The sequence below is a fragment of the Dreissena polymorpha genome, chromosome 1 (genome assembly GCF_020536995.1).
Source record: "Dreissena polymorpha isolate Duluth1 chromosome 1, UMN_Dpol_1.0, whole genome shotgun sequence".
Classification (NCBI taxonomy): domain Eukaryota; kingdom Metazoa; phylum Mollusca; class Bivalvia; order Myida; family Dreissenidae; genus Dreissena; species Dreissena polymorpha.
In genome coordinates, this window is record NC_068355.1 from 34,252,158 (window position 1) to 34,264,756 (window position 12,599).

General features: G+C 37.3%; 1 protein-coding gene across 2 annotated transcripts; it reads left to right on the forward strand.

The window, feature by feature from the left end:
* Positions 1-1,807: 1,807 nt before the first annotated feature.
* On the forward strand, positions 1,808-10,578 carry LOC127876438 (uncharacterized). 2 transcript variants are annotated; one of them, XM_052421725.1, is made up of 7 exons: positions 1,872-1,934; positions 2,213-2,328; positions 3,268-3,478; positions 4,029-4,148; positions 6,710-6,912; positions 8,191-8,391; positions 9,116-10,578. In XM_052421725.1, exons 2-7 carry the CDS (start codon positions 2,216-2,218, stop codon positions 9,369-9,371), a joined length of 1,104 nt encoding a protein of 367 aa, XP_052277685.1. In that variant the 5' UTR covers positions 1,872-1,934; positions 2,213-2,215; the 3' UTR covers positions 9,372-10,578. The 2 variants fall into 2 exon arrangements, with proteins under 2 accessions (XP_052277691.1, XP_052277685.1); XM_052421731.1 differs by having other exon boundaries at positions 1,808-2,328; positions 8,224-8,391.
* The last annotated feature ends 2,021 nt before the right edge of the window (positions 10,579-12,599 follow it).

The window sequence follows — 12,599 nt, forward strand, 5'->3', positions numbered from 1 at the left end:
CCTTAGTGGTCCTTAGCGGTCCTTAGTGGTCCTTAGCGGTCCTTAGTGGTCCTTAGTGGTATTTAGTAGGACCGACCGATTTACGATGCGGTTTGTTTGTATTGTGTTAGAAATAATTTCCAGAGGAAACAATTTTCTTGCTGAGCGTGTTAACGAGCTGATGCTTTATGTTAAACAATTTTTGAAGAAAACATGTTTTTTTTAATATTGGTGGATATTCGAAAGATAACTACTCAAGTATCGCACAAAATAATAATACATACAATGCTGGTCGTGATCATGATGATATACGGTTCATGAAATTCGAAAACGATAACTGATGTCAAAATCCTTACAGAAATTACCTTTTTCGGATCGCGGATATATAGTTTGCTAATGTTCGTTTTCAGAAGTGCATACTGTAAAACAAACACATTTAATAGTATGTTTATTTAAATACGAATTTTTGAAGTACTTGCCTTAATATTTGAACACATTAACTAGTTTCGATTTTTATCCGTGAAATATATCACATTAACATAACAAACATACCGATTTGACCCTTTTGAATACAAAAAAATCCTTTTAAGCAAGGTTATGATTGTATATTTTTAGCTCAAAACAGAAAGACATTTATGATGAATACATTCCTAACAAGAAATATTTTTAAAAAAAGATATACGGCGTTGATTGTGGTCAATGTTTATGAACGATCAAAAGTTATCTCTATGAGATAAAAAGTAGCGGATGCCTTTTTTCTGCGCAGTTCTTTGCTACATCACAAGCAAATCAATTACGGGGTGATGCGCCAGATTTCGTGGCTTATTTTGCTTTATGTGATATTATTACTCAGATATCTATATTTACAGAATAGAAAAACACAAGAAACATGAAAATAAACGAGTGCATATAGGTCAGCCGGCAATACTCGAATCTTATTTAATTGCATAATGATAGTATAGTGAATTATTGTGCTCATGCTTAATAAACTGGTCTAAATGGATAAATATTTCTAATTAATTTTATCAAAATTGGTCCTTATCATGCAAATGTTGAAAACATATTAAAAATCGATGATTGACATACCACAATAATATCGCCGAATATCTTTATTTAGTATCTTTCTGATCAAAACAGACTTCAAGTGCACAAAGTTTACGAGACGGCGTTTATAAAGATTTCTGCAACTGACCGCAAACTGACCTTGATACCTTGCGGATTGGAATGCAATGCATTAAAGTTAGGTAACAATTCTGCTGCTGAAACGACGGCTTGTTTACGCCAACTGTACACGACCAAGGCAACAGCTGTGCCTAAAATATTGATATATCGACAAAGCGACTAGACGAACTATTTACTCCATCAGACAAAAATAGCATAGATTCCAATTTTTTCCTTCAATGAAAAGATCGCAACCCCTTCTGCGAACTCCGGTGATAAACTGTATATAAACTCTGACTTTCACAAATTAGCCGCGAATTGACCCGAAACCTCGCGGGTTGAAATGCAATGCAAGTATGTTTCCAATGTTCTGGTGTTACACTCAAATCAGCCAATGGAATAAATGAAGTGTATTCATTCGTACCTAGCCGCGGGAAATTTTATTTGATTATTATTGGACACTTACAAAGGTCAAGTCAGGGTGAAAAGCTGGCTTAATACAGCTTACGCCGAAAAAAGCACACCTGAGAGATTCTAATTAAACGTTCCTGAAATAAAGTAAACAATAATGTTGATGTATATTGATTGATGTTTCTTCACAAATGTTACTTAAATTAGTCCTTCAACAATTGTTATAACACAAAAGACGGACTTCAGACGTCAATCTGAATACAAAAAGATTACGTCACTATATCGCTGACGTTACGCCGTTGTTATTGACGTCAATGACGTCGAGCGTCATGGTAACAGGGTTGAACGTGTTTTGTCAAGTTGGGCCGGTATCAGATGGATAAGTATTATTTATTTATTCATTTTATATTTTATTGTAAGCTTAACCACTTATCATAGCATATATTTGCCTGGAATGAAATTATCATATCATTGTAATATGTGCCAATTATGACGTCCTAAATGTACATTTGTCGAGAGAAGAATCGGCCACTGGTAGAAGAAGGTTGTTTATACAACCATACTCGCATTGTTTTTGTCATATTTACACTTCATTTGAAATATATGATTTGTTTATTCAATCTAAAAACAAGTCCATTTAAAGTCCGGTTCCGTTGCCTAGGTAATGCCGAAATCGAGCCAGACGCTTAAGAAAGGCGTAGTGACGGAGGATGAAGTGCGACCGACGTCGTCGGGACATCGGTCGGGATCTCAGTGCTCTGTGCCGACAGGTGTGAGGTAATATTGAACGTGATTCTGATGATGATTTAGATAGTGAAGTGGTGGTGATTTTGATGGTGGTGATTATGATGCGCGAACTACTACTTCTACTACTACTACTACTACTACTACTAAAACTACTATCATTGTTACTGCTTCTGCTGCTGCTTCTACTGCTGCTGCTGCTACTACTGCTACTGATACTGCTAGTGCTACTGCTACTGCTACTACTACTTCTACTACTACTAATACTACTACTGCACTACTACTACTACAACTACTTCTACTACTACTACTACTACTACTACTACTACTACTACTACTACTACTACTACTACTACTACTACTACTACTACTACACTACTACTACTACTACTACTACCACCACTACTGCTGCTTTCTTTTCATAGTTAAACTGATGTTTAATTGGAAACTAGTTTTTCGTCTTTATTTTGCAGCGTTATATTTTAAATAGTACAATCGCACTCAATGTGCGCGTGTAATTGTAATGAAGCTACTGTTGCTATGTTTATCGATCGGGTCCCCTTTGCGCGTTACGTACTTCTAACAACTACCAGCAACTTCAATACTATATACATTATATGAGCCTTGTTCTGAGAAAACTGGGCTTAATGCATGTGCGTACAGTGTCATCACAGATTAGCCTGTGCAGTCCGCACAGGCTAATCAGGGACGACACTTTCCGCCTAAACTTGATTTTCGGTAAGGAGGGACTTCCTTGAAACTAAAAATACCAAAAAAGCGGAAAGTGTCATCCCTTATTGGCCTGTGCGGATTGAACAGGCTAATCTGGGACGACACCTTACGCACATGCATTAAGCACAGTTTTCTCACAACGCATCTCATATGTAGTGTTGCATTTTATCAGTCTAATATCAGTATAATAACACTCAATGTGCGCTTGTTTTTTTATTGTTGCTGTTTTTCTTTTCTAAGATCGGATCCACAGTGCGCGTTCCTTGCCCGCTGCAGCATCGTGACCGTCTACAACTTGGAGCAGAGGCTGGTGGGAGTGGGTCGGGACGTGCCGGACCGGGACGCTGTGTATACCCTTGGGCGCGAGTCTGCGCAACTCTTCAGACATCAAACGCTACCGAGGGGTTACACCAGCATCCTCGCATTCGATCCGGACTCGAAATCATATCATGTAACCGTACAACGAAGTGTGCCCGACTAAAAATTTGAGAACGACGTCAATTTGACGTCATGAATTTATTATTTCAACGAAATTCTAAAGTTAACCTTTGTTCAAATGTAAAAAAAAGGACTAATATTCATACAATAACAAAGAAAATAATAATAATGAAATGACCTATACTGAAAACAAATCTAGTGTTGACATAATTTTATAAACACATGTTATAGAAAATACGTCAATTGCGGGAGGAAAAGGGAGGGAAAATAAAGACTATTATTCTCGGAAAGCTTATCTTTATGATAATGCATAAAGAGTGATTCTAGATAAGCCTGTGCAGTCCGCACCAGCTAATCAAGGACGAAACTTTCCGATTTATTGGATTTTTTCGTTTAAAAGAATTCTCTTCTGAACGAAAATTCAATTTCTGCGGAGTGTCATCCCTGTAAGCGTGTGCGGACTGCACAGGCCAATCTGAAATGACATTTTACGCACATGAATTAACCCCAGTACGATGCCTGAACAATCTTATCTTAATAATGCACAATTTCTATTCTCAAAGTGGTGTGCACTGGGCGGGACTGGTTCCTCCACGGAAGTTTATTACGTGAACAGCCGACCCACTTCCGGCCGATGTCGGCCCTTCACCGCCGGACCAGACAGATCGTCCATCTCTTTAGAGGTAAATGGTCGGTAATTGAATAGAGCCCGTCTTATAGAGCATCATACGATAAATATGTATGGTCGGTAATTGAATAGAGCCCGTCTTATAGAGCATCATACGATACATATGTATGGTCGGTAATTGAATAGAGTCCGTCTTATAGAACTTCATACGATATATATGTATGGTCGGTAATTGAATAGAGCCCGTCTTATAGAACTTCATACGATACATATGTATGGTCGGTAATTGAATAGAGTCCGTCTTATAGAGCATCATACGTATGTATGGTCGGTAATTGTATAGCGCCCGTCTTATAGAGCATCATACGATAAATATGTATGGTCGGTAATTGAATAGTGCATGTCTTATAGAGCATCATACGATACATATGTATAGTCGGTAATTGAATAGAGCCCGACTTATAGAGCATCATACGATACATATGTATGGTCGGTAATTGAATAGAGTCCGTCTTATAGACATTCATACGATAAATGTGTATGGTCGGTAATTGAATAGAGACCGTCTTATAGACATTCATACGATAAATATGTATGGTCGGTAATTGAATAGAGCCCGTCTTATAGAGCATCATACGATACATATGTATAGCCGGTAATTGAATAGAGCCCGACTTATAGAGCATCATACGATAATTATGTATGGTCGGTAATTGAATAGAGTCCGACTTATAGAGCATCATACGATACATACGTATGGTCGGTAATTAAATAGAGCATGTCTTATAGAACTTCATACGATATATATGTATGGTCGGTAATTAAATAGTGCCCGTCTTATAGAACGTCATACGATACATATGTATGGTCGGTAATTGAATAGAGCTCGTTTTATAGAACATCATACGAAATATATGTATGGTCGGTAATTGAATAGAGCCCGTCTTATAGAACATCATACGATATATATGTATGGTCGGTAATTGAATAGAGCCCATCTTATAGAACACCATACGATACATATGTATGGTTGGTTATTGAATAGAGTCCGTCTTATAGAACATCATACGAAATTTATTATAGCAGCGCTCTGAGAAAACCGGCCTTAATGCATGTGCGTAAAGTGTCGTTCTATATTAGCCTGTGCAGTTCACTAGACGTTCGCGAATTATTGTACTGCCTTTAAACAAAACATACCACGCAATCAGACAGAAAGTGACATCCAAGATAAGCCTGTGCGTACTGTACAGGCTAATCTGGGACGACACTTGAGTTTACGCACAGACATTAATCCCATTTTTTTTCATGCGGGTTTCGTATAAAGTTACGGTGCGATTTTGACGAAGTACAATAACAAGGTCTCAACCTCTCTGATAACTTACTTTCAATAGTTCTTTTAAATTCCTGACAATAATTTACAATCTCTTTATTTAAGGATATTATTTTGTATTAAGGTGAAATAACAGTGAGCATAAATTCAAGCCGTAACTATAATTATTCGTACAAAATTTGATGACAAATTACCAAGGCAACTTTTGAAACCTAAGGAAATTTCTTAATTTTAATAATGAATATGTCCTAAATCATTGTGTTGGTTCGTTTAGATGGGACATATTTTACACGTTTGTTATGAAGACTCTTTGGATTACACAAAGCTTTTGAATTAAAACACTGAATTTAGTCGTATGCCGGCTTCTCCGTTCCCTTTTAAAAATCGGTGCATGTCTCGTAATTACACTGACTCGACATGTTTCTATTTAGACACGTCACTGGTTTCGAGCATCAAATATGTCACTGGTTCCGATCATGTCTCCGATCAACACATTGTCCTTCTAATAAAAACAACAGTATGCGATGGCGTCATTTTGATCGATTATTATTTTCTTATTTTTTTTTTCTTAAAAAAAATATTGTTTCGTTTCAATAAGTACAACACGTACGGCTCTAGTCAACATTATTGAGATACGTTTTAGGTAATTGACTGCAAACAATATATATAAACACGCTCACAATTATTAAACTTACGACCATCTCGAAGCAGTTTTCGATCAGCAAAAAGGATATAACTGCTGCGATTACTTTAGTCTGTCGGTCTGTATGATTTTTCTCAATTGATTTAGCGTACTATACAAAAACTAAACTGAATTACGAATAAATGATAAATGTTCAGCGCAAAAATGCAATTAATGAAGACAAAAGTGGTATATTTATTATAACTCATTTCACATTGATATAAAAAAATGAAATATTTCCTATAGTAGTTGTAGTGTCAAACCCGGCTCGAGGCCGATTACTTGGATTCAAATAACCATAGACAAAACAACACAAGACACCATTGAAGGTTCCACAATGTAATCAGCGCCCTCTAAACATGTACATATCAGGGGATGCCACTCTAACAATAATCCTTGTAATATGTATAACAGAATTACTCACCTTAGACCATTGAATACTCATAACATGATACGATACTACAGTAGTGCAATCTTAAGTTTTTCACAATCACTACACAGACAGTATTCTTCTTTTATCGCGATTTCCTTAATTAAAAAAAAACGTTGTTTTGGGGGGTATCCGCTCCGAGCATGCGCAGTTAGCTGACTTCTCATATTTCAGCAGCCGGTCAGTCCATTCCAGTATCAGAAGTTACTCGCTCTTGGTTTCCGGCCCAGTACCCTCTTGCTGGACCCGGACTGCGTGTATGACGCCACCAGCCACCGCGCTTGTAGTACGCATGCGCCGCGATCCCGGAAGGAGAGCCCGCAGAAACCGGATGCAACAAGCGGGACCGCGGCGCGGAGCGCTGTTGATCCACAAATGTAAGTGTCACGTCATAAGTCAATGATTGATGTTTATCATTTGTTCGCTATAACTCGTTCACACGGTGGTCTGTCTGTGGGGTGTTAATTAATCGTTTGTTCGCTATCAGGTTTCCGCATGTCGTCTGTTTAGATCACTTTTCAGTCCATCGGGCGCTATGCAGGATTTTTTTACCACATTTATATAGCGCCCTTTTTATACAGTGCGTTCAGAAGCGCTTCACAATTACCCCCAGATCACTGGGCCATAAGTCGTCCGTTAACATTCGGCGCAGTATGCAGCCACGACACATTGGCTTATTTCCCTCACAGGTAACCATTTACACATCTGGGTCGAGAGGAGCAAAATGGGGGAAAAGTTTTTGCTCATGAAAATTCCAGTGGTCAGGGTGGGATTCGAACCAGGCACCTCACAATCTCTTTGCCAGCGTCTACCATTAGACCACTGCTCCCATAGAAAAACTGCAAAACAAAACTTCCCTTTTTCCCCGATAAAATTTAATGAGCCTCGTCCTGTGAATTCTAGGCTTCATGCATGTGCGTTAATTGTCATTCCAGATTTACCTGTACAATTCGCACAGGCTAATCAGGGACGACGCTTTCCGTCTCACCTGATTTTCGTTAAGAAGACACTTCCTTTTAACATTAATTTCCATTAAAGCGGAATTGATTTGCTTAACACAAAAAACACGAAAAATAATAAACCGTTATGCAGTCAAATTAACTTACTGCCTATGCAATTTTTTTTTCAAAAATAAAATTTACAATTTTATTAATAATCGTAAAAAGAAAATATGTGTAATGCTTACATAAAATCAGTTGCAAGTGAATAGCAAATGTAACAAATATTAATTACCTTTAAACAGCGTTATTACAGGAAAAATGGCGACATCTGTCAAAGAAAACGCCTTGTAATTTCAATAATAGTCACTGATGATTTCATTTTAGTTGCCGTTTTTTTAAACACTTCTGTTTTTTTGGTTTCATCTGCATCGATGTTTTATACACAAAACGATTTTCACATGCACGAAAATGTTTTGACAGTTGAACGCACATGCTAATCGTGACAATTTTGTAATTAACATTACATGTACTTATTAAAAGAAATGCGTAAGATTATCTCTTTAAACGCAAGTATTTGAAATATGTTTTGTCACGAGTTACCATTTATATGTTTGTCTCATGTTGATTAATGCCCGCCGCTGAAAATTGCATTATCGTTTTTTTTCTTTAACAATTTAGTTACGTAATTATTATATTATTTTTTCCTGTTTTAAGTCGCTTAAGCCGGTGCAGCCCTCATGGTTTTAGTGACGCGGCAACGCCGGATGATCTAGCTTGCCCTAGGCCGATGTCATGCGCAGTGACAATATCGACCGGATCGCCCCAAGTCTGCACATGCGCAGTGACACACCACCCAGTCGTCCGAATGCCGCAGTTTTCAGTTTCCGGAACAACGAAAACGTGTGTCACTCGAAGGTAAAATTGTTAGACTCCACTTACACGACCGCATTTTTGTTACATTCAATTTCGAGTTTTTGATTATGTTCGCAAACTTTGTTCCTTATTTAATGATCTGAGGTTAGTTAAAACAAAGAACTTAAATTGTATCTACCAGCTACATATGTTCGATTGGTCATTGTCGGCTCGGGTACTAATTACTAAATGTGCCCCAGATACGAAAAATAAACTAACGCGTACCCAGCCAATTTAGACTGTACCCGAGTTTTACTCCCGCCTAAATTCGATGTCATAAAACGCGCTACGGAATACGAAACAAAATTTTCTTTGAAAAAAACAAACTCTCAAAATGCTTTTTTGAGCAGGAGTTTCGATAGTATAGTGGCCATTTTAAAGAATATTGACATAAATGTGAACATAATTCATTTGTAAAAGAACGCCAACAACGACCATTTTAGCGTTAGAATTTTCGGGTACGTTTCAGTATATTTTCCGCATCCGGGGTACATTAAAGTATACTTAAGAATACCCAGGGTACATTTAAGTAGTACACGAGCGGTCAATGACCAATCGAGCGATACTGTAAGTGACATAAATCACAAAATGTATTATAATTCCAAAGACGGACTTTGGTCAAATATATCCGTCATACTGCGTAAGTAATTGTACCACCATCGACCACCACCACCACCAACCAATCATACCACTACTACAACTACTATTTATATAAAATCACAAACAGGTGCAGCACCTTATACAGACTCAACGTTCCGGTGCAACGTGTCCAGTTCAATCCCCTCGATATCCGGTCATCGCGACCAGGTGTCAAATCCTGCTGGGTCGTCGAATTTTGTACTTCAGCGGATGTGGAAAAATCTATACAGTTGGGACTTAAGTGGGCACTGACCTGTTGGTGTTTTATCCGCACGATGACGTCTTTAGACGCGAAACTGCGACCTATAGAAACTACATGGAGGTTGTTAACGCCCACGCAGTGATGGCGGCGTCTGCTGATAACGCAGTGCGCGGGAAACTTTAACACGAAGTTTCCAACGGTCGATGTCACTCGCAACCTTAAAGCTATGAGCTAATTGGAATTGACTTTTTATCCCCCGCCATAGGCGGAGGGATATTGTTTTGGTGTTGTCCGTCCGTCTTTCCGTCCGTCCTTTCGTCCGTCCGGCACTTTTGTGTCCGGAGCCCTATCTTTAAAGTGCTTTGGCGGATTTCTATGAAACTTGGTACGAGTATATATATGGATAAGAGGATGTTGCACGCCTAATGGCATTGTACACCATCTGTTAATAACAGAGTTATGGCCCTTTGTATCTTGGAAAAATGCTTTTTTGTGTCCGGAGCCATATCTTGGTAGTGCTTTGGCGGATTCAATTAAACTTGGTATGAGTATATATATATATGGATAAGAGGATGATGCACGCCTAATGGCATTGTACACCATCTGTTAATAACAGAGTTATGGCCCTTTGTATCTTGGAAAAATGCTTTTTAGTGTCCGGAGCCATATCTGAGAAGTGCTTTGGCGGATTTCATTGAAACTTGGTATGAGTATATATATGGATAAGAGGATGATGCACACCAAAAAGCAGTGTACAACATTGGATAATAAAGGAGTAATGGCCCTTTGTATCTTGAAAAAATGCTTTTTTGAGTGTCAAATATAACACTTTTGTGTCCAGAAGCATATTGGCGGGGATATCAATTCAACGAATTTGCTTGTTGAAACTATGTCATCATGTTAATTTGTGTCGTTTGGTATATGTACCATAGCATGTACCAATAATGAATCGATTTTTCAGGTTAAGATTCAAGAGGGATAATTTCATTACCGCCATTTTAATTCAACCATCCACATACATTAAGGCACAACTAAGCTTCCCTTTTGTAGTTTCAGTTTTTGTTTGTTTTAAATACTCATAAATATAATACATGTATTGATAATAATAACGTATAATATATTGAATCATTTCCCACTTCAAACACACAATTATATCATGTATACATTAAACAGACTTAGAACAACTATAAATCAGATTTGTTGTTAAGACATTTTAGTTTAGGGCCCTCTCTTATCAAATAACGTCAGACACATTTTGTGGACAGACCTACCAACAGACAGACAGACACGATGATGGACAGAGGGTAAGCCTACAGCCACCTATATCGGAATACATCTCTGAACACAAAGTTGTGTGTTTTTTTTTTGATCCATACTAACAAAACAATTTATTTGATTTTGTAACATTATATACAATAAACAAATATGACATGACACACATATATTATTTATACTATAAAAACAGCATGTTTAATATATCTGCATTTTTAATATATCTTCAAAACAAGATTTTGGTACCAAATATATATTTTTATTTTATGCTTTCCGGTGGTTTATAGAGAAATATCAGTGAAATAAAAGTGGTATTTCACTGTTTCAAACAGTGAAACATAACAGTGAAAAATATCGTTATTTTTCACTGTTTCAGTTAGATACTGGAACTACTTCCCCAATAACCCCATGGTGAGCCTCAATTGCAATTTTCATTCAAGGGAGACTAGTCTACTTGAACCTGAAACACACATTTACCTCCCTTAAACATAATTATTTCGTCTGCTGCTTAACTCTTTAACAACAATGGATGAATTGGAAAACAATGAAATAAATCTTCTTTTCTCAAATATCTTTGACTTTGATGACTTTTTTAATGAAATGAATGAACAAGATGATGACAGCGCTTCAAAATCACAAGAAATAACATCAGCAGCACCAACAGCAGGAGCAGCAACATCAGCCACACATCCACTGGTAACAGCATCAACACAGGAAGAAAAAGAACAAAACCCAACATCAACACCAACAAGGAATTTCAGATCTGTAAGTGTGGATAGCTTTCTGCTTGAAAACGAAAATTTAAATACAAAAAAGAAAACCGACAATGACATCAGACTTTTCAAAACTTTCCTAAAAAGTCACAAAAATGAGGCAAGAAATATTGAAAATATACCTCCTCATGAATTGAACCCTCTGGTCTGCGAGTTTTTGTTGGGTGTGACTAAAAAAGATGGATCAGAGTATGAACCCACATCTTTGAGGGCATTTTTAAGCTCAATCGACAGGCATTTAAGGCACATGAACTACAAGCACTCTTTGATAAATGACCCTGAATTTGCCAAAGTGAGAGAAGTATTAAAAAGTAAACAAAAAGCTCTGAAAAAAGAAGGTTATGGAAATAAACCGCATCAAGCCCAGGCATTAACAAATGAACATATAGAAGCTATGTACGCAGCTAAAACTCTGGGAGAATCAAGCCCAAGAGCTCTATTACACTCACTGTGGCTTATATGTACAACCCATTTTGGGATGAGAACCGGCAAGGAAATTCACACCCTATGCTGGGGTGATGTCAGCCTTGGAATCGATTTTGAAACTGGTGAAGAATTCATCACCTTCGACACTGAGCGTCAGACAAAAACCGTACTGGTGAAAATCCTAGGGATATAAGGTGATTTTCCTACTTTAATATATTTGTACACAAATCTGAATTGATAATGTTTTATTTATATAAAAACTGGTACTGTTTATAAAATATTTAAATGGAATTTTTCTTTAGTAAAAATAATACAAACATGGAGGATATTTGTTGGTTAAGGTAGAATATCGATTTTATTTCACGAGTGATCATAGAAATTATTATTTTTACGAGTGGCGAAGCCACAATTGAAAATATATATTTTCTATTATCACAAGTGAATTATAGACCTTTTTTTACAATATAATTCTTATTTGTATTATTAATATACAGTAGACTTCACTTTTGGTGGAATAGTATTTAATTTAAACAAAACATTTAATGCAACACACATTTTAACTATTCATAGGAAAGTCAAGCCACGGGCATATGCAGTTCCCGAACAACCTGACAGAGATCCGGTGCATCTCTACAAGCTATATGCCGACAAACGCCTTGTTGACATGATGACAGAAGACAGCCCCTTCTTCTTAACTCCTGGCAACAAGACACAGCAATGCTGGTTCAGGAAGTCTGCCATGGGAATAAACAAGCTATACAGCATAATGACCGAGATGAAAACAGATGCTGGTATTCAAGAGCCAAGAATCACCCCATACAGGTCAAAACCCCATATTATATACACTACTTTCATAACAAGACTAAAATATATAATAAAAATCACTTACCTCCCATTTA

Bases quoted from the DNA above. Each gene is read 5' to 3' on its own strand.
- LOC127876438 (XM_052421725.1), top strand. From the start codon at position 2,216: ATGCCGAAATCGAGCCAGACGCTTAAGAAAGGCGTAGTGACGGAGGAT. The intron at 3,479-4,028 runs GTAACCGTACAA...CTATTCTCAAAG, and splicing joins CGGACTCGAAATCATATCAT to TGGTGTGCACTGGGCGGGAC. The intron at 6,913-8,190 runs GTAAGTGTCACG...TCCTGTTTTAAG, and splicing joins AGCGCTGTTGATCCACAAAT to TCGCTTAAGCCGGTGCAGCC.